Genomic DNA, 22881 nt, shown 5'->3' on the forward strand with positions numbered 1-22881 from the left:
CAGATTTCCTACAGTGATAAATTAGATGCTCTGGGATAAAGAAAGTGTGTTTGTTTCAGCAGCAATGAAACTGCTGTGTGAGAGAGAGGCAAGCTCCCTCTTCTGCTAATTCAAACTGCTTATTTTGTGGCCGAGTGGTTGGAGGTGCACAGGTTGCTCTGGGACTTGACTTCCTACTTTGTAATTGCTCTGAGGTGCCTGCAGCTCTGTTCTGTCCATCTGGGAAGGTGGGGTAAAGGTTCTCAGCAGCCCTCAGAGACCTGCTATAAGGATGAGGTAGTAACACCAGTGCAACATTTTGATCATGTATGATGCTGTAAATGTCAAAAGGAGGAAATGCTCATCCAAGAAGTCCTGTTGGCCAGGGCTATAAATGGGTCCCTGCAACGCTATGCTGGTACAAAGAGAAGTCTGAAATTGTAGAATACCAAAGAGCCAGAAGACAGAGGTATATCTCGCCAATCTCATACTTTATCTATTTGTCCCATCTTTTGTCTCTTGACTTGTGTAAGCTCGTATTCATGAGTATCGCAGGTATTTATTTTCCTCTACTGAAAAACAGAGCAGTTGCCTGAACAGCATGACTCTGGCCACATTCCCTCCTATTCAGCACAATACAATCTTGGCTCTTCACTAGTTAATATTTTCTGTCAACAACCTGCAAGAAAACATAAAATCAGTGCTGATAAAACTTGCAGATGTTGCAGAGTTCAGGGAGTGGTAAACAATGACCAAAACAGGGCTCTCATTTGGGTGTTTTCAGAAATTGAGAACATGCAAACGGTATGAATTAAATAAAGCCAAATGTGAAGTCATACATATAGAAAGATGGGTGACAGGTCCTACATGAAGGATGACTGGTGGGGGAAGGTTTTTTCACCTGGAAGCTAAATGTGTAGGAGGAACTATGTGCAGGAATAGATAAAACATGTAAATGTGAGATGCTAGTGTGATGCTGTGGCCAAAGGTTTAGAGTCAATGCTGTCTGTGTAAACAGGGAAGGATTGAATGAGACTGGAGAAGTTGTGCTATTTTTGTATTGATCCTGGAGTAGCTTCTGCTGAACTGCTTTGTTTAGTTCTGATGTCCACAGTTTAAGAAGGATATTGTGTGAAAGAGGATTTAGAGAAAAAAAGTTATCCGTGACAATAATTACAGGATTTTTAACAAGTCAAAGTATTTGACTCAAGAAGGTTAAGAAGTGGTGATCATCGTGTTCTCTAAGTACATATTTGGGGAATATTTGATCATTGGAAGCTGAAAATCTGATAATTGGGGATATGAGTAAATCCAATGGATGCTCATAGAGACTAAGCAACTTCAAAACAAAGAAAATGCAGTATATTAGCCTTGAGAATAGTCAGTCACAGAAAAACTTATCTGACTAGAATTGTGGAATATCTGTTACCATAACTTCCCACTTAAATTTGAGTGTTTTTCCCAATTATAAATTATATCCAAATTAAACTTCTTCAAAGAGTCAGTCCTCACCAATATTGTCTGAGTGTTTTTTACACCAGATTATTCTGCAGTTTTCAGCTATTTCTGCAAAAATAATTGAAAGCAGTAGTAAAGCACAGGTAACACAGGGATGGCAGTTCAAAATCTTTGAATTTTCCAGTATTTCTATGGATTGGCCTCAACACTGGTGCTTATCTCTATTCACTGTAACATTGCCAGCTCTTTGTAGAGTCTCCTGTAGTTGAATTGTCAGGCTCAGTTTCATATGATGTTGTAAATCTTCTTTAGATTTTGTCACTTAACCAGGGTGCTGAGTTTAGCAATGACTAAACTTTTCCCCTTCAAAACAGTCCAGCTTGCTAGTCTGAAGTCAAGCTGAAAAACAAGACTGAAGTCTTTTGTCATTGAAGGTAGTAAGAGTTTTACCATTGACTTCAAATGAAGTCAAGGAGAATTTACCTCCAGAATACAACCTTCAGGGAGCCAAGTCAAGGTTCTCCACTGAAAACTGCAGCATTGGCAATGTCAGGACTGTGAAGCTAATGCAGCAGACATCCCTGAAAAACAATGAAGTGAATGATACAGCAGAGAATAAGCTTGGGGGGTGACTTTTGCTTGTCCTCCCCTTGCTGGGTGGTCTGTCTCACTGTCTCAGGGCAGAACAGCAGTCCTGAAGGGTTTGTAGGTATATGCTGAAATGACCTATTCCTGTGACTTAGGCCAAGTGGTAAACAAAAGAAACAACAACAAAGACCTTTCCTAGCTAATCAGTGTTCTGAGATGATATTTCATTACACTTGAGCCATCTGAAGCTGGAGACGGTTCCTCAAAATTCAAATTAAGGCCAAGTGCCCAAAATGCCCTGGTCTGCTCCCTCCAACCATGTGCACTGAGAAAGTAGTTATATGTACATACTATTTTGTTAGTGTTGATTTTTTTTTTTTTGCTCCAAATTTAACCAGAAGTGGAAGGGCTGAAATAACATAAGAAATGTTGGACATATGATATTTCCTGCTGCTCAGCTAAACAGAAGAATTGCCAAAAATCTTCCAAGGTAGCTTGTTTCTTTTACGTTTTTCTCCCAGTTCTGCAGACTTGAGAAGGTCAATTACTTTTGAGAAGCATTTGACTTTGGCAACGCTTATGGAAAGTGAAGTAGAGTTATAACCTTTTGGAGGTTTGCCCACTGCTGTCCCATTGTATTCTTTAAGAACTAAAGGCTGAATTTTCAGCTACAGCCTTCAGCTTAATAGGTGTGAATTTGTTTCTGTACACTTCTAAGACATCCTGAGTATCTGTGTGAGAGTTTTCTATTAGATGTCTATTTATTTGTGCTCACAGATCAAGTGACCACTGATAGTTGTAGAGGAGAAATACAGGCTCAGGTATTTCCAGGAGAAAAATCATACCAAAACAAATGCAGTCTAATTCAAATTGAGCAGAAAAATAGAGCTTTAAAATTATATACTTTGGTTAGTGTGTGGTGACTGCAGCCTATCTGGTATGCATTCTGTAATAGTTATATCATGTTTGAGAGTCAGGTTTTTTCAGCAGATTGTTTCCTAGAAAGCAGAAATATCTCTGTGGTTTGTGTATGGGTTTGGAACTTGTATGCAAGTATGGAGCTGGGAATTTGAGGCATGAAACAGTTGTGATTAGAGAATGCCCAGATCCTTCTGAGAAGTGACAGCAGAAAATGGGCACAATCAGCTCCCTCCTGCCAGCTGTTACTGCACACTTCTGTGTCTTGCATGGGAGACATTGTTTTCAAGGTTGCTAAGTTCCTCCATTGTTGATATCAGTATGGGGAAGGTGCAGTCATATGGGAAAATTAGATGCAATAAGATACATGAGTCTGGATAAGATCTGAGATATTTATTCAACGAGAGACTGAATTCTCACAAAGGCAAAGACCTTGAATGGTATATATCAGTGTAAATGCACTGGAACTACCCAGTTTTGCTCTCACAAAGTATCTGCCCAAGAATGTTCTCAAAATCCAATCAAATAATTAAAATCGTTTCATGTGGAAATGCCTCTCAATTACAAAGACAAGTCTAAGCTATCATGATGTGATTTTTACAGTCTCCTCGCAGGGTGCCCTAGTTTGCATTCATGGAATTTTTTGTTATTGTTTTCTTTTTGTAATAATGTGGATGTTGGCCATCTGTCTGATCCTGGAAAGGGTTCTAAGGTTGTCCCTGCTCCCCAGGTCCTCTTCCCACTCACTCATTGATTATAATGTTTGATTTAGGTGCCACCAGGTTTCCTTCTTTGTTCTCTAGCCTTAGCCTCGCCCCCCCAAACACTTATGTGTTGTGCAATGGTGTAAAATCTCTCTGCAGCTGGGAGTAGTAACTGCTCAGCTGGTTTCAGTGCTGCCCTAAAGCTGCTGTAAAGGTCAGAGACAAGGGAATTCTGAAAAGCAAAACAAGCTGTGTTTTCGTCTCACCTTCAGTCTTTGCTGTGTATTTTGATCACCACCACACGCATTCTCGTCCACAGACCTCCACTCCTCACTGCTCCACTTTTCTGGCCACGGAGGGCTTCCGTGGGGCAGCACATCAGGCAGTTTTCCAGCATGACTCCAGGCTTGGCTGCTGCTGCAGCTGATTGACTTGCAGTGCTTGTCAGGCACAAAGCACGTTTTGAAAGGAAATGCCATATTGAACTCCCAGGGAGCTGATGGGTATTGTGCACGGTCATCTGATGGCACAGATGTGCCCCTAATAATCCTTCCAGGAGAATGTTTCCTCCTGGGATGTTTTGGCCATCTGATCTGCACTGAGGTATGCTGACCTATCTTGACCCAGTTTATGATCAATTCTCTCCGCTGTTTTCTAAAAGGAGCCCAGAAATACCACTTTATCATTTAGATTGTCTGGAAGTTATGGTACTTACATATCTGCCCCTTCCGTAGAAGATACTGTCTGTGTTTGCTCTCAAGCATTAACTCTTAGAAAAGGGGGGAGGAAGCCACTCTGTGCTAACACGTACAAGAATAAATTTCTTTGTAGAGCTTTGATAACTAATCAGTATTTGGCTAATATTGCAGGGAAGAGGAGGAGACATGGAAGCAGAGGTATGTTCCACCAAGCCCATTGCTGGGTACAGTCATCTGTGTGTGTAGTGACCCTTCTGTTGTTCTCTCATTGTATTTATGGCCCTTTTTGCTGGTCTGTGTGTACTTCCAGTTTTGTGTGTATGTGTCTGTGAAAGATGGATGAGTTTCATGAATGCCTTGATATGTATCTGTGTGTTTTGCAACATCTGCTTTTAAAGTGTGAGTGGTGTTAATGCTGGATGGCTCTGAGAGTGAATTCTGTCTCAGCTACAATGGGAGGTTAATTTGTAACCTGGTTCTGCTGATCAGTGAGCATAGATAAGCTTGGAAGTTGAGAGGTGTGTTAAGGACCTCTTAAGCCAAACCAACAAACTTACCGAGGGTTTTCCATTCCCTGTGTTTGAAGGATATCCAAGTTTTCATAAACACTGAACTCTGTTTTATTATCGTTGGGCCAGGCTGGAGTCTCTAAACTGGGAGTCGCCAACCTGAATTCTTTTCTGAATCGAGCCTGATGCAAAGCCTCTCCATTCATGACATACACCAGTGATTCTCTGAAGGAACATGCTGATGGCTGCAAAGTTGGTGACTTTAAAATAAGTATTATTCAAACAAAGCCTTCCTTCACTACCTTAATACTGTCCCTGTGTTTTCACGTATCATGATCACCTCTAATAACATGGACACACACTGGTTTTCCAGGCTTCAACCCCCAAAATTCAATTTTTTGTGAGAGTAAGGCAGGAGAAATAAGTTGTTTTGTGGATATTGGAAAATCCTTACCCCTGTTTTCTGGAATATTTCTTTGCTCTCAGACTTTATAGCAGAGGCAGAAGTTTGACCCTTGCAAAGGATGTGCTCTTTGCTGAAAGCCATCTGAAAGCCTGCCTAAACCTAGTTATTAGATCATAAACAACCACGGTTTGTTAACCAAGTACCAGTCTCCACTGGTTCTCCAGCTTTATTGTGAAATGCTTGGGGAGATCTAGATAAGAAACCAAACTTCCCACTAATACTTGTTTACGCTGATACTGTATACAAAGGAGCCTTTGCAAAAGCAATTCCCAGTCCAAGGATGACCCTGCTGCAGTGCTGCAAGGACTGAAGCTCACTTTTCTGTGTCATCTGGTTCTGCAGTGCTGTGTGTTCTCTTACACCACAAAATCCTCACAATCTTTTTATTTCATACTAACCCCAGCCTGCCCGATCTCTTTGCAGTGAGCTCTTCTATACTGTTAGTGCTTATATTCTTACAATAGGCCCACTGAAGTGTCACTAATATGATTGTCCATGCCAGTGGCTGCTCTGTTGCAGCCTACATGATATGGTTATCAGAAGGGAAGGATTTATGTAATATTCATAACTAACCAGCCACAAATTCACCTTTTGCTGTTTTAGCTGTTCTCACTGTCCCGCTTTCAGACTTCCAGGTATCTCATTGACCATACGAATGGCTGGGAACTGGAGAAACAGAATTTATGCCAAGCTTAATGATAAATGGCAACGATACAAAGATTTTTGATATAGCAGAGAAACTTGGGCTGAATCCTCAACAGTAAATTGGCATAGCTCTCTCATTTCTATTTCTACATGATGAAGATAGTCTTTCATGTCAAAACCAAAATAACTCAGTTCTTCTGTCTCAGATCTGAATCCTAATTTGTAAATGGTAATATCTGGTGTGAATTTGGCTAGATTGCTAGCAGCAGCAAGCATCCCCTTTTTGCTTGCTTAAGTAGTATGTTGCCACCTGAGCAACTCTCAAGTGGTTTGCTTGAGCCACTCTTCATCTCAGGGGGTGACCTCAAGAGGCCTCTTAACTGTGTTGGAAATGGTATAGACAGAGATGTTTCCTTAAGTACTCTAGACTTTGAATTATTTAACTATTGCAGAAGGAAGTGGGGGCTGGGGGAAGCATGGCAGAGGAAAGGAGAGATTATTTCTCCCCTTTGTAGAACTCTACTGGGTTCAACATCATACCATGAAATATCCAGTGCAGAACTCAAGAACTGCTCCAGTGGATCTTCGCTGACTTATCCAATTGCATGGAACATGGGGATACTTAACCCAAATCTGTCGGTTTTAATTATTTTCCTCTGGACAGATAAAAGCTTTCTATAGGTTCCTGTAGAATATTTGCTCTTTCAGGCGTTCCTCTGTGCTTTGATACTAAACGATTAAAGCATGCTAAAGAAAAAAACAGCCCCAACCTTTAGCTCCCTGTTCTTGGGCCTCCTGACTGCAGCTTTGATTGTTGACCTAAATTCCCCTTTCATAACTGAGTCCTGTCACCTCTGGTTGTTGTCTCCCAGCAAAACAGGCACGCCAACTTTCAGAAGTGCAGGGCACTGCTTTCTGTCCTGCCTATCTTGGCTGTGACGGGCTCTGCAGCACACCTGGTGTGTTCAAAGTCAAACTGACCTCCTTGTTTCCCTTTCCCCCAGCCCCTCTTTTATTCCCCCTCTTCCCATTCCTCAGCAAAGCAAGGAAACTTATTCTGCATCAAGAATTAAATTCTTAGGTAATTCTATGGCTGGGCTGATTACCAAAGAAGACTGCTGTTAGCAAGATGCAAGAATCTGCATGAAGTGAGAGAAGGAGACCTGAAGTCTGTTATTTGATAATATTAAAGTGGATTACAGCAGCCTGAATGGACTGCATCATCCTCTCTTATTTCAAGCTCTGTCCACAAAGAGAGAGCTACTAATGACTCCTACAGCTCCAGCCTGTAGCTGTGAGTTCCCTCTCCCCTGTGGCTGCTGTTGATAAACATCTCCTCCAATCTCAGCCCTGTGGGCTTGACTACATCAGTGCCTTGTGTCCTCACCCAGGACTTTCTCCCAGAAGTTCAGCAGTGCTCTGTGCTTGTGCTGCCCAGCCCTGTCCAGCACACAGGGCCCATGTGAGGATGTGGCTTTATTTAAGTCAAGATCAAAGCCCTGGGGAAAAAAATGGCTTATAAAGCAAACACTTGGCCTCTTTCCTTCTGGAAGAGGTCAGATGGACAGTTGTATACTGGAGCAGTTGTGGGTCAGTAGTCAGAGAACTGAGATTTCACTTGTTAAAAAAAAAAAGAGAGACTGTATTTATGGTTTTCCATGTTTGGCTTTGGGCCTTTGGAGTTTAACTTTCCAGCTTTCCCCTGTCTTTTGATTCCTAGGAATTTACTTTTCCTATAAGGGACAAGCATCACGGGACTGGAAGGAGTCTTGTGGACCATCAAAGTCTGTCTCTGGCTAAGGAACGTGGTGTCTTACTCTGTTCATGTGCTTCTCCAGAGTTGTCTGGAAAGTGACTGACTCCTTTGTGGGGAAGGAAGGTTACCAATTCCTCCTACTGGAAAGCTGAACTAGCACCTTTTTTTTTTTTTTTTTTTTTTTTTTTTTGGTGATAGAAGATAAAATTCCATTTTAATCTCTTAGTGCTCTACAAAGAAATAAGCTCCATCAGCTGTAGCTCCATCCCTTTCTAGCAACTCAAGGCAAGCAGAAGTAAGGAAACTGTTTGCTGCTGTATGAAACGTGTACATATTTTTTTAATCTATTTGCTGTGGGGAAAAGAAACATCAGTTTTATTTCACACCATTTCTTGACTCAGAAATTTCAGGCATATTCACCTAATTGTGGTTTTGCAGTCACTGGCTTGAGTCTCGTTTACCATGAGGCCTCTTTACACCACTTTTGGTTTGTAAAGGGATATTAAGTAACTAAAAATGTCCTTTACCACATTATTGTAAAGAATTCTCAGTGTAAATGAGAATCTAAACTCTGTATGTTTTTCATGAGAATGTTGGTTGTGGTCACAGCTGAATTTTGAATTCAGAGTGTCAGCCATTGTAAGGGGTGATTTTTCTCAAAAACAGCCTTGCTTGAGGTAAAAGAGGCCTCTTCTGGTTTAAAATGTTCTTAATTATATCTGAGAAAAAAATCATGGCTATGGAACCTTTTAGTAAATTGAAATAAATTGTGAAAACATCAAATTATTTAGTTTTCAGAAGTTCTGGCAATTATTTCACATGTCCCTCTTCCAATGGCTTTGCCCTTATTAGTTGTCATAGAAGAAGTAACGAATCCTTTTATTATGACATCCAAAGTCCCAGATGAAATTAGTTTCATTGTGCTGGGGACAAAATGGAAAAGTGACACTCCCTTAGCTGGAAGATTCTTAGTCTAAAGCCAAAAGTAAATGAAGGACTGGGAAAGTAGGTACAGCATACAAGCAAAAGAAGGTTGTAAAATGAACTGGTACAACTTTGCAAGTTAGAGGGAATGTGGCTTTCTTACCCATTTTCTTACTCTTTTTCCTTTCTCTTAAGAATAAAGAGAGTAAAGAATAAGTCTTGCTGCTGAAGGGATTGTGTTCAATCCATCTTTTCATCAAGAGTTGGATGCCTGTAATAGTAAAATTTTGAGAAAAGAATACTGTACATGGCATATGGATTCAGTGATGACCTTTGCCATAAACTAGAAAATGCAAGTAACTGGAATAGTAGACTGTTTTAGTTCAGCAACTTTCATATTGGCATGTTCAGTGGTGTCCCTATTGTCACTGTTTTGTTTTTTTTTTTCTGCCCTCCTTTGGCTCCCTGTAACTCTTGAATTGATTGCAGCTGTTTGAGCCAAACTCAAGACACGTTGCATCACATCAGGGTATAAATGCTCAAAGGCAAGGAAGGATTGCTACTACTCTGTAGTATTCCTCCTGCAGCTCCATCTGTTCAGCTGAGGTCAATCACTAGCATCATACAGCACTTCAGAGAGAGAGGAAGATGTTCTTTAATGCTGGCTAGGATTTCCATGCCACAATAATTTATTGGGTCTTTGTGGGAATATTTCCAGCCCCAGTCAGTAAAAAAAGCCAAAAAAGCTTGACCCTTAAAGACTGCATGGTGGAGTTCCCCAGAGCTGGAGACCCCAGGAACTTGTTCCAGAACTTGCAGCCATCCATCCATCCAACAGAAGGGGTCTTGGATGCTCTAAGAAAAAGGTGTAACAGCTGTTGAGTGTGCAGCTGCCCTATGGTCCACAAGCCTGGAGAATTTGGTTGCTGGGCAGCAGTGGTGGCAGGAGATGGTAGGGAGTGTGTCTGGAATGGGTTGACCTTCTCTGCTTACAGTCAAAAGAGTTGAGGGAGGCCCTGGGGTTCTCTTGGCCATGTTGAAAACCTGCAGCTTCTCAGAGCAAATTGCTGGGGCTAGCCAATTTCTGCATCATGTTCCTGTTCTCACCATGTTGGCATTTCTGGACAGGCAAAAACTCTTACAAAATGTCTGACGAGCCCTTAATGGTCTTATTACAATAAGTTGAGACTTTTATAACTTATTTTTTTATTACTTATTTGGAAGAGGGAGTTGTCTTCTTGTTCATTGCAGTACTATCCACCCACTATAGCTGGACAATACTTTCATTTGAGATTCATAAAATGCAGATGTTTATGGGCTCTCATACATATGAAAATGAATGATTTGTAAAAGTATTTATTCCATAAAGAAAAATTTTAAAATGCTTAAGAAAAAGACCTCAGGAGGTTATTGGCTTTCAAATCTGAAGTTCTTGGGTAAATAACTATCCCAGCAAATAGTTTTTTTTTACTTTTTTAAAAAAAATTTTTAAAATTTTTTTTAGCATATTTGTTTTTTCCTTTCCTGGTTCTCCTACTCTACTTTCTCATGATCAGAAGTAGCAGTATAAACTAGAAACTGGTCTCGAAAAGGTTTTGAACTGAGTGCGCCCTACAGATGAATAAACACATTACCTTCTGAACCCTGGGATCTCTCTTCCAAAGGAAACAGGAAAAGGGGGAGCTCAGAGTCCCTAGCAAAATATCAGTGTGCAGGAAAAAAAGGCCTGTTCAATTTTATTTTTTTTTAACTTTCCCATCAGAAGATTTTTTTTTAATTTTTTTTTTTGTAAAGAGGGAGGAGAGGGGAAGGGTGTGAGGAAAGGGGGAAGGGGAAGGTGTATGCTGGGAGAGGGGAGGAAAAATACAGTGAATGCTCCTGTAACCTTTGCTCTGTTGATACTAGACAAGACTGCACTGTTAATGAGTGATTGTTAACAGATGGCTGTTGAGCAACTTAGTCAGAAGCAGAAAATGTTATTTGGTTGTAATGTCGGGAGGGTTAGGGTGCAGGGCTGAGGTAAGGGGATATTTAGTCTTTTCATGAGGACCAAACTGTCAGGTTTATGATTTTCATTTAGGCTTTTGGAAGTGAAGGCTTGGGGGAAGGATTGTTTTGTGTGTGCTGATAGCAGAAGGGCTGTTTGGTGCTGAAGGCTCCAGTGATTGCTTTTACAGTTGAGGTGTGGCCCTGCAGCCCTTGGCCTTTGAGAACTGAAAGATGGAAATGTGTCTTTATCTTGCTGAACCTCATGCCTCAAACTGAGCAGGAGTAGGGTCTTACCATCCCTTGGAGCTGTCTGATGACTGAGTGAGAGAGAGATTTAGGTGTGGATTCACATTTTATCTCTGAGAGAAATTAATGTATATGCCCCGAGGTGCACCAGATTGTTAGTAAGAGTGTGTACGAGGGAACAGGGATTTTTCTGAATGTGTGTGTCCACCTCTGCATGATTATTGCCCTTCCCTGGTGTTGCATATATCTTGCTCAGCACAACCAGCATACCGATATGTGCTAATTCCTTACTGGTTTTTATTGGGTATGAATTTGAAGGTAGCCTGAACTCATTCCATTCACTCTCCTTCGGGTTTGGGTGCTTGAACCTGTCAAGATGATTGCAGGTGCTCAGTGTCTCTCAGACTGTTCAGTACTAAGATTTTATACTTATTTCACCTCTAGACCTTATTAAATAAAGGGTTCAGGGGTGTGATGTGCAAGTGAGATCAACAAGGGCAACTTCTCAAGACAGTTCTTATTTTCAACCACTGATGTATGGTTTGGGTGAAGGGAAGAACCGAATGCACAGTACATTTTGCTGGTGGGAATTCGCAAAGAAGTTTTGGTCTTTGGTCAGCAAAAGGGAATCCCATTTATAAACACCACTGTCAAATCTTGACCTTCAACAGCAAGGTTTCACATGACCTTCCACAATCATGCATTAGGTGTTTTAATGTTTTTCCTGCATGCTGTTTTTTTATCACTTGGTGAGTGTATGGATATACACAGAGCGCGAGAGATTTATACAAGTTAAAAACTAATTTCTTTATTCTGTCATCCTTATTTATTCATATTTCTTTTTCGGGGGCACATAGGACTGTATGACAAATGTTCTTACACCTCCCGTGACCGAGGATGGGTCCTGGGGATTAACACCATCAGTGACCAGGGGAATAGAGACCCCCGCTATTTCTTCTCGCTGAAGACGGATCGTGCTCGCAAAGTAACCACCATTGCAGCACATCGCAGCTACCTCCCCAACCAGTGGGTGCACCTGGCTGCCACCTATGATGGGCACCTGATGAAACTCTATGTGAACGGTGCCCAGGTGGCCACAAGCGGAGAGCAAGTGGGCAGCATCTTCAGTCTTCTGACTTTGAAGTGCAAGGTCCTTATGGTTGGAGGAAATGCCCTGAACCAGAACTATCGGGGTTACGTAGAGCACTTAAGCCTCTGGAGGACAGCCCGGTCTCAGAAGGAGATCTTATTGGACATGGGCCAGGCAATTCACAGACAAGACACGCCTCTACCTCAGCTAGTTCTTCAAGACAGTTTACTGAATGTGAAAAACACCTGGTCTCCCATGAAGGATGGCAGCAGTCCTCAGAGCAAGTTCAGCTATCAGCATGGCTATTTGCTGGATACCAGCCTAGACCCTCCTCTCTGCGGACAGACAGTCTGTGACAACACGGACGTCATTGCCAGCTACAACAACCTCCCCAGCTTCCGCCGCAACAAAATCGTTCGCTACCGTGTGGTAAATCTCTACGATGACAAGCACCAGAACCCCACCGTCAGCCAGCAGCAGATTGAGTTCCAGCATCAGCATTTAAATGAGGCTTTCAGCCGCTACAACATCACCTGGGAGCTGGAGGTGCTGGATGTGAAGAACTCTTCCCTTCGCCACCGACTCATCCTGGCCAACTGTGATATCAGCAAGATTGGGGATGAGAACTGTGACCCGGAGTGCAACCACACCTTGACGGGGTACGATGGTGGGGACTGCCGGCACGTACGCCACACGCTCTTCAACAAGAAGAAGCAGAATGGTGTGTGTGACATGGATTGTAATTATGAGAGGTACAACTTTGATGGTGGGGAATGCTGTAACCCAGAGATAACAGAAGTCACCAAGACGTGCTTTGACCCATACTCTCCTTACAGGTAGGCGATTTCTTCCAAAAACAAACTTTTTATGATCACATCAGTGAATGTGTCTAGGTGTTGATCAGCCTCCTGCTATTGAACTCTTGTGTTATTTGCATTATGGGTTTTGGTGTTGTTCATTAATTTATTCTATTTGCAATATTTAGCTCTCATTAATGCAGTCTCAGTCACATCTCCAACAGCATCATAACACTGAACTGATATTTCCCATAATGGCTGCAGAAAGTCCGTGCTAATGACCAAAGCAGCCAACTTTGGGAGACCCGTTAGTTGTTGGTTATGAGCAGTATAGTGTAGCACTGCACAGTTTATTTAACCACAGGCTCTAAAGAGTAGGGATTGGATGTCAGAGAAAGCTTGTGTGTATTTGGAGAGGGAAGAGCCCCTCAGGCATGGAACAGAACTTGAGTAGTCTTAAACTTTAATTCTGCAAGATTTCTTTGAAGGTAGGTAGGTTATTCTATATTCTTCCTGCTATGAGTGCAGCTCTCTGTAAGCACTGCTGGAGAGGGGGTACTGAGTCTGTGGGTTATGAGGAGGGAGGTGGATACCAAGTTTCTGGCAGGGCTGTTGCATGTTTGGGTGGGTAATTGAACTCTTCTGTTTCCCTTTATATATATGTGAAAACGGGGGTAATGCCACTTCATTGCAAAAGGCAGGGCAACATTCTGTGGGTGGATGTGAGTTTATAGAAGTCTGAGATCCTCATCTCAAGGCTTCTTTGTGTTTTAGCTTGAATGGTGGCATCCCTGAATAACTCACATCAGTTGAGTACTACATAACTGCAATTACTCCCAGTTGCTTTTTGTCCTCTTCAGATAAGAATTAGTATGTTTAAATAAAAAAGTGTTCCTTGTGTGAATGGATTAGAAATATAAACACACAGGAGGTGAAGGTTAAAGCTGAAATTCTGTTGTCTCTATCCCATGTTACAGGTTTTTCAAAGCAATTCATGGAGTCAGAAACCTCTAGATGGTCAGAACACCCTGGGTTGTCAACACTAAAGTTCAGGTTAAGAAAAAAAGTACGAGCTGTTCTGGGGTCTCTTCCATTATAGCAATCCAGGCTATATTTGTAACTTCCTTAGTAAAGAGGATTTTTAAAACAACATTAGCAGCTCTACTGGAGCTTTAAATACACATAATTAAGCTGCAAAGAAATGCTTCCTTTCCAGTTTGTTTTTTAAACTCCAGTGAGTTTGGTTTTAAAAAAAAATCCTTATAGCTCAGCTTGACTTCAGTCAATTACCAGTGAACAAAGCTCAAATGGGGAAATACTTTAAATACTAATGATTGAAAATATTGAAAGGAAAAATACCAATCTTTCAATACTGTTCAACTGGAGAGGAGCACAACTAAGCAAGTAACCTCAAAGGCATAATGCAAATTGGAATATTTTAACACAGTAGTTCTGAGAACTTGAAGTGCTAGTTATAACAGCTATGACAATTTTTAGAAAAATGCAATATTTTTAATCTGATAGTACCCTTTTATCACTTGTTCTGTGACCAGCATAATACCCATACAAAATGAATCAAGGAAAGCCTTGTAGATTTGAGTTGACAGATTTAAGACAGTACCTTAATCTTATTTTGATATAGAGAGATATTTCTATTTCAAATGAAGTCTTTTGCAGTACAGATTGCACTCATAGAAGCCCAGGAAAGGAATTTAGCTTCAAAATCTAAAGCTACCTTAATGCAGCACAATTGCTTTGCATATGCAGTTGTATGATTCTTTGGAGACATCCACGTTGCTGAACTTGTTGGAGGGTATGGATTTCATGGCACTGAGCTCCCAGACCTTCTACATGTCCATTTTGGTCTGAGAAGCATCTCCTCATGACTGACACACCTAAGCCAGTGAGGGAGGCCTGAAGATACTCTTCTATAGTGTAGAGCCTAAGAAAGTCCATGGATCCCCCACAATATTTTTTTTTCACTTATTTGTCTTTACACAGAAATTTTGATGCAGTATTGGTCATTGGCAGCAAGTCCAAGAAGGGCAATAGAAAGTATTCCTTCTATGTGGAATACTCCTTTACGTTGATGGCTGATGTGCTTAGGCTGAGCTTATAGCCTCCCCTCTGATGAATTTTTGCACTCAGAATGGCAACATAAAGCAGTTAAGCCTGGGGACTTGGTCTGTGAGGCTTGTAAGGCCGAGCACTGCTAGCAAATGCAGGTTTAAGGCAGTGACTTTGGCAGCAAAGCCTTCATTGACTAAAAGGACAAAGATTCAGCACCTATGTTTGGCTTTGGTATTGCCCTCAGCATCATCCCCTGAGACAGATTTCCATGCCAACTAGTGACTCAGTCAAAATCTGTGACTCAGTTGGCACCATCTGGGCCCATTTTACATCACCAGTCCCTCTTGTCATAACTTTCATTGGCAAAGAGTCCTCATTCCTCTCTAGTGCAAGGCCTTGCACCACATCAATGAAGACATCCCCACAACCACTGAGAGCTCACATCTAATTCCAGGTATTTCCTCTGCCCAAGTTCAGTCTAGCAGTGGCAGAAAAGAGCCCTCAGCCTTCTGAGGCATGAAATAAAAAGGGGGGGAGAGGGAGGGAAAGATGAGATGGTACCAATAAAAGGTTTTGTGAGCTTTGGGCCATAAAGATTCCTCACAGCTTTCCTTGGTACTGGAGGGACCCTCACATGCTACTGGGTTCTGTTTTCCCTACATGTGTAGTGTCAGCAGTTGTAGCCAGCTGTTCAGCATGTCAGCTTTTAATCCTGAAATACTTTTGTCCTTTGGAACCAAGCATGAAGTGCTAATGCTGAATTAATGCTGTTATAAATAAGAACCCTCTTCATCCCCAAAAGAAGATACATCTCTTTCTGGTCACTTTACTTCCTCTGACTGTCAGTCCCAGTCCATCAAGCCTCCATCCTGGGACAAAGCTGCTGTGAGTCTTATTACAAAAAACTCTATGGATGCTTTTTTAGGAAAAATTTGTTTCCTGAAGAGTGGTCAAGTGTTGGAACAGGCTGTCCAGGTAAGGGGTGCAGTCACCATCTCTGGAGGTGTCCAGAAAGTGTGTAGACATGGCACTTCAGGACATGGTTTAGTGGACATGGTGATGTTAGGTTGATGGTTGGACTTGATCTTTGAGGTCTTTTCAAGTGTAATGATTCTGTGATTCTGTGATTCTTGACTAAGTGCAACCACAATTGTGCTGTCATTGGAACAATTTGAAGACACCTCTGATCTGCATTATAATTTTCTTGTGATGATGTTTGCACCTTGGAAAAATTGCTCAGGTGTTTTCATTGTGTCCTTCAGCTACTTTAGAGCTAATCGCAGCAGCAAAGTTATCTGATCTTTTTAATTTTTGTTTTGTTTCCAGCCTCTCTTTCTGACACTTCTCTAGATATATTTTCCTCTAAAGACCTGATAATTTGTGCTGATAATTTTGTGCTGTTAGTCAGGTTGTGGGAATGTTGGTGCACAGAGATACGAGTACAGTGGTTTATCCATGAAGAAGCTTGCTGGAGGGACAGTTCAGAGGGACCACACTGATGGATGGGGACTTTCAGAGCTGCTCAGCAGAAAAGCTGTAAACATTGTGGTACCAACTACATCATCTCTTCTCTTTTTTAATAGCCTACAGGGAGAAACACAAGGACTGGTTATCATTAGCCACACAGCAAGCTTTATCCAAGAATATCCGCCTCACTTTTTTTTGTGTGTGGTTTTTTTGTTTTTTTTCTTTTTGTGTGTGTGTTTTTTGGTTTGGTTTTTTTGTTTCATTTCATGAGACTGAGACAAAATATATTTAGTCCCAGGACAAGATTTGCAAATATTGTTCAGCTTTTATTTATTTCTGCAATTCTGGGAAATTAGAATATGCTAAGATTGTACAGTCTGGCCCAATACAAAGGGAAGGAAGAAGGATAAACACTTGCCAGAAAGACAAATTCCTTGTGTTGTTTGGGATGTTACTGGTTACAAAATAGGGAAGATTTTGAGCTAATGACACCTACCATGGCTCCTTTTCAACAAACTTGAAACAAACAGCAAGGGATCATAGGAAATCATGCTCTGTAAGTACCATTTGATGTGGCAAATTCTTGCACCATACCGTGGCTAACTGTGCTGTTCCTTTTTTGTAATATTGAGCTTGCACATCAGGATTCACCACAGGATTACACGGACAGATAAGAAAGCATTCCCCTTGATGCCTTCTTAGGAAAATGCTGATGAAATTCCTGAAACAGTAAAAGCTACTGGAGTCTCTTCAAACTCCCTGGATTCAAACAGTCAGCTGAATACTTGCTGGAAATCCCCACAGAATAACTGACCCTGGGGACAGACTTTCTCAACATCCACATGTGAGCCCTGAAGGCTCCTGCAAACCTTCTGCTCTGCCCAGGCAAGGGACAGGGATGAGCTGTACATGTCTGTGAGCAGCATCTGCCTGCAGACTCAAGGTGACACCGAGCCAAAGAGCTCCAGCTCCAGCTTAGTCCCCTGCTGAGCTCACCTATTTCTTGGCCTTTTCCAGCACATATATTGTCCAGTTCAGCAAAGCTTAACGTTGCATCCCATCAACTGGCTCAGTATTAAGGGCATGGGCACATTCCAGGCACAGATAAATGGGGCTCTGAGTGCACGGCAGAGCAATCTGTGGAAATTCCTAGAGTGGTTTTGAACAGCAAGGGGTATGGCAGAGCCTGTAGGAAGAGAACACTGTGCTGTGCCATGTGGATGGCAATGGTGGTGTTAAAAGAAGGATGTGGCTGACTGATCCACAGCTTATGTCAACCTGGTGCAGATACCTGAGCTGTGTGTCCATTCAGGGTTCTCCACAGGGTATCTGATCAGATCAGCCTGAACTCTTTTTATTTTTTCCTTCCACTAGAAATCTTTCAATGAGGCTTCTTGCAAAATATGGTCAAATTACTCTGGAGGAGGCAAGCGTACTTAATGCCCTTTTCTAGGAGTTGTAAGAAATACTCCTTGATTCCCAATAAAGGATTAATTTCCACCTAATCCTAAACACTAAAAAGAACAGAAGAAATGCGTCAAAGCCCTTCAATTCAGGAAGCTTGAGAACTTAATCCCCTGCCTGGAAGAGACCATTGTGCAGCTCTTGACATCAAGGATTCCCTCATTCACACAGGTATCAGGCAGACATACAGCAAATACCTGAGTTTTTGTCTAGGGATTCAGTGTTAAATGTCCAGTTCTTTAATTACCAGCCCCAGGGATATTTAGAAGGTGGAGAGGTAACACTCTCTAGGGCAGACTTGCTGTATCTTGGTTGTTGTCACCCAAAAGCCAAGTCCCAACAGGAAATCCTCTGTTCTTTTTGTCCTCTATTCCAGATGTCAGGGATGTTAATCAGCTGGGAGGAGTTGCATCTGTTCCCATGCTAGTATCTGACATTTATAAGTCTAGTTTTGAATTCTGATATAGACAGACAGACCTTCAGTACTAAAGAAACTATTTCTACATATACAGTTGCACATGCTAGGGACAGTAGGAGTTTGCTCTATTTAGCTTGACCCACAGTCATCTTTTCCAACAATTTTTTTTTTCAAGAAACATTTTTTCCCCAAGACTCATAGGACTCATGGTTTCTTTCATGGATGTTATCCATTATGTAAATAGATTACTGTCTGGTCAAATTGCAGGATGCTTGGAATGAAGACAGCCTATAAAAACTATGGAGTAAACTTTCAGAGATCATTAAGAATCCTTATGGGAGACAATAGATTAAAGTATTATTATCCTCTCCAGTGCTAATGCGGACCCATTTGGCTCCGGAACCCCACATGGAAGATTTGCAAGTGCAAAGTCTGAAGATTTGACAAGGGCTGAATTTTCCCCTTGCTGCTCTGCAGCACTGTGTCCTCCAGGCCCAGGCTCACAGACACTCTCCAGCCTCTCTTGGAGCAAACAAGGTGGAGCTCATCTCTTCATGTCCAGAAAAGCAGCAGTGTCTAAAGCTATTTTATTCTCTTTCCATTTTATTTCATTTTGTTCTCTGATCTATTCAAGTTATACTGTCTCACACATGGACCCACAGTTTGATGATGTCCAACATCCTTCTTTCAAGTGCTGTGGGGCCATGCATTACTCACTATGTTTTCCTCCCTTTGTGTCCTCCCTCTCTTCAGCAGGGGGATGAGGTGGTCTTTGCATTTTTAATTAGTAGCAGCTGAGACCTCCTGTAAATTCCAGAGGTTGCACCTTTCATGTAGAGAAAGATGCAAAGCACAGGTTATTTCTGTGTCAAGCTTAACCAGGTACAACACTTATGTCTGCAACTCCCCTTCTGTATTTTAGGCTTCTTTTCTGATAGGAAATGAATTCTAATTCTCAGAAGCAATAGCTGGCCCATGGGGAAGCACAGAGCAGCCACCTCTACCCTGCTCCATTCCCAGCATCCACAGACATAGTGCATTTAACTTGGCCTCTCACATGGATTGCTGGTCTTGGGCAAACAGTGCTCCAGTTGGGTGGTTTTTAACCTTCCTAGTGATCCCTTTGCTATTGCTGCTTGTGGAAATGTACTGAAATCTTTCAGCAGGGATGGTGCTGACTTGTGCTGTGTCCTGAGGGAGTTTGGTCTTTGCAGCCACACTTCAAACTGCCTCCACATAGTGGGTTTGCAGGGTTCAGGAGAATGGGGGTGAATTTTCTTTCTATAGTCTTAGCTGAAAATGTCAGTGTGAACAGAGCCATGAATTGGCCCAGCAACTCTGCCTTTACCCAACATCTTTGAACTTAATGTCAGGGGAGAAAGCTAACTCAGAAGTGTCATAACTGAAAAAAAAAAGCAGTTTCTACAAGTAGGCTGTATTTTGGGGTAGGAAAATACCTTTATGCCACAGAGGACTTGCCTGCAGTCTCAGTGGATGTGATGAAAAGACTGGGAAAAGGGATGCAAGTTCTGAACAGAAGAAACAGAAACCACTGTGCCAGTGGTTTACAGAGCAGTGGTGTCTGGGATGTAGTTGGGAGAGCTGAAGCTTACCAAGTACAGCAGGTTTCAGCAGGAGAGGGATGTATTTTCTTAAGTTAATGGTGTTAAGGGGGAAAAAATAAATTAGAATAATGCAAAGAAGAGTTTACAAGCTTAAAAACTCATTGTCTTTCCCCAAAATTAGTCAGAGCATCTGGTAAAAAAAAACCCAAAAACTTAAGATTTCTTCCAATAAAATAATACATAATTGCTTGTAGGTTTTTTTGTTTGCTTTGCTTTTTTCCTTTTGTTGGCCTGATGGAGAATTTCAGAGGTATAAGAAAGGAGTGCATGTCAGAGGATTTGGAGATGGAGGTATGTTTAAATTTGATGGTTGGAACAGAGTGAGGAGGGGATTAACTAAATGGAAAGGTGAGAGAAAAGAGAAAGGTCTTGAAAAAGATAAATGGAGAAAGGATGCAGAGCCCGATATGTAGGCAAAAGCATGAAGCAAAATCTGTGTCTACTGGCCCTTGTATGAACTTCTTTGGCAGCAGTTCCTAATGTTTTAAGTCCCTGTCTGCCTTCTCCCTGTTCTGTCTTCCTTCTTTCCCCATGACAGGTCATCCCTTCATACTGGTGCTCTCCTCTGCCCAGTTTGGGGGACGGGGCAAACCCAAGAAGTGAATGTCTTGGTTTGTCTTCTCTTAACTGAATTGTTCCTCAAAGAACCCAGTATCAGGATTGTGTGGAGCTGTCCCACTATTTTTCCACCTGTTCAGCACTAAGGTGTTTGTGCAGAGTGACTTTTGAGGCCAATTTCAAATTAGGTGTCTTCTCCATTAGCTGTATGTCAAGACACCCATCAGAATCATCTTACAGAGTCCTCAGACTTTCTCTGTGCATATTTGAGACAGATGAAGAGTGTGGGTGATCAGAGTGGGAGCACAGAGAGTTGCTGGTAATAATTTCCTTAGAGATATCAGGAAATGCAATCATGCAGAGCCTCACAACAGATCTTTTAAGATTGTGGAGATGAGCTGGAACCACTTCAATCTCAGTAAGATGTGTTCATAAAAGCTGTGTCGTGAAAAAGCCTGATGCTGATAGTCGTAGTCATTTTTCATCCATTAGGGCCAGATTCATTGAGAAGTAGGATGGTTACATCCCCATCTCACAGCCTGGGAGAGTGTTTAAACCAGGAATACAAACCACTGCTGTCAAAAGCAATTATGTGCTTGCTTGCTTGCAGCCTTGGCTGAAGCAAAGTTACAGGATCCACATAGAGTGGAGGAAGGTTAGGGGCACTTGCTCTGCTGGGGTCAATGAAACTCCTGTCCTTCAGTTTTGTTCTGAGGAGATTTGCAGTTAATTCAACTGAAGCTACCTAGTGCTGCACATAATTTCAGCCCTCTAAATTAACATAATTTTGCAAGAAAATGCTTTTGGGTTCATTAGCAATGCTTGGGTGGCTGCATCAGTGGAGTGCTTGTTGCTGGCTTCCAAAAGGGATCTGGGTGAGCTGCTCTGAGGAGACTTCTTGGAGTACTTAAAAGTCTGATGTATGAAACTCTAATAAACCTCCGAAAAGTCAGGAAATTTGGAGTGAAGGCTGAAACTCCATACGTAGTGCACCCTACTGGGTCTTTGTATTTCATAACACATTAAGTTTGTTCACTGAAAGATCTGCAGGATGGAGCTCTTTAGGGTGGAGTTTCACCTTTAACTCTAAATTTCCTGGCATGTGTGAGTTTGAAGTACATGCTTAACTTTTCCCCAGTGCTGTTTTTCATTTTTAATTTCCTTTTTCTTTTAAAGTAGGGACACTGCTAGAGGAACCCCTGCTAAAAACGGACCCCATTGAAACAAAGATTAGAGTTTTGGGTTTAATTTGATCTTTCTAAAATTCTTTGGGAGAACTACGTTCAGGAAATTTTTTTCTCCCGTTGTTTTAAAGACTCCTGTGGCCAATCCACCCCAGTGAAGAAGATGGATAAAATCTACATCCTGTACACCAGCTCTTCTAGAAGTTACCCAGATGTTTGAATTGTATGTAACAAACCTTGGAAACAGAGAACATCTCATGTCTACTCTAGTTAAAGGTCTGGTCATGGCCACTGATATGTGTGAGCAGTTTGTTGTGAAATGTGTAGTTTCCATTAATTCAATAATTGCAGAAGCAGCCCTCTTGACACTTGTTTGGCTACATCAGGGACAGTAAAATAGTGGAAACAGCAGAGGTTTGGAATGACAGCAGTGGCAGTTACCTGCAATGTTTTTTAAAATAATTTTAGCCCTAGATGTTGAAAAGATGTGTCAGCACTTAGAGGACAGCTTCAGCAGGGTTGAGTTACAAGACTTGGGAGGAAAAAAAAATTATTTCTGCCACCTCAAAAGGCATCTTTTGAACTATACTGTGAGTAGATAATATGGAAGAAACTTGCTTCTCATGTTATATCCTTGTTGTGTCAATAAATTGAAGACTTCAGTGGGAAGATGTAGTTGGTTTCCCCAACACAAGATTCTATTGGTTTTTTTCAAGTTATTCCCATCAGCTTTGCAAAAAGAATTTATCTTTGTGAAATGTCCTGAGGGAAATAGGAAAAGACCTGAAGTTATTTGACATTGGTGGTGTAATGCACCTGCAGCTTCAGCCCAGGTTTGCTCTAAGTGTGGAGGACCTCAGCCTGGTCTCCAGAGAACTTGAGGCTCTGGTACTGTTTCCCTGCTCACCCTTGCAATGGCTGTGGCACTGCACAGACTTTGCATGGGACGTCGTTGAAACTCAGCAACTCTTGAGGGTTTTCAAGAACCTTAGCTAATGCCAAGGAAAATGCAAAGTGAAATCTGAGGAGGATTCCTGCTGCCTTGGAGCCAAGTACTTTATCATCAGCCAGCCCCATTGGGATTGGTACCCTTCAGTGATGAGAGGATGCATCCTCTGCTAAGCTGAATACTGCTCATTTTGACACATAAAAGTACTTTCTTGCTTTACCAGGGGATCAGATTCCTCTCCTTTCACCCTTTCCAGTATGGCCCCATCAACATTGTGTTGTATTTCCAACTTTGTAACACAGATCACAGCTGGTTGGTTTGAATTTCCCCTGAGTTACCCAGGACCTTACTGAAAGCACAGGAAGAGGAGAAATGCTTT

At 41.8% G+C, this 22881-nt stretch overlaps 1 protein-coding gene across 1 annotated transcript in view; it reads left to right on the forward strand.

The window, feature by feature from the left end:
• Nucleotides 1–22881, forward strand: part of PAPPA (pappalysin 1) — a 174176-nt gene that overhangs the window by 14112 nt on the left and 137183 nt on the right. The window contains 1 exon segment of the mRNA XM_008499328.2: nt 11738–12806. Coding sequence (XP_008497550.2) covers nt 11738–12806 — 1069 coding nt within the window.

Source organism: Calypte anna, chromosome 17 (genome assembly GCF_003957555.1).
Source record: "Calypte anna isolate BGI_N300 chromosome 17, bCalAnn1_v1.p, whole genome shotgun sequence".
Lineage (NCBI taxonomy): Eukaryota > Metazoa > Chordata > Aves > Apodiformes > Trochilidae > Calypte > Calypte anna.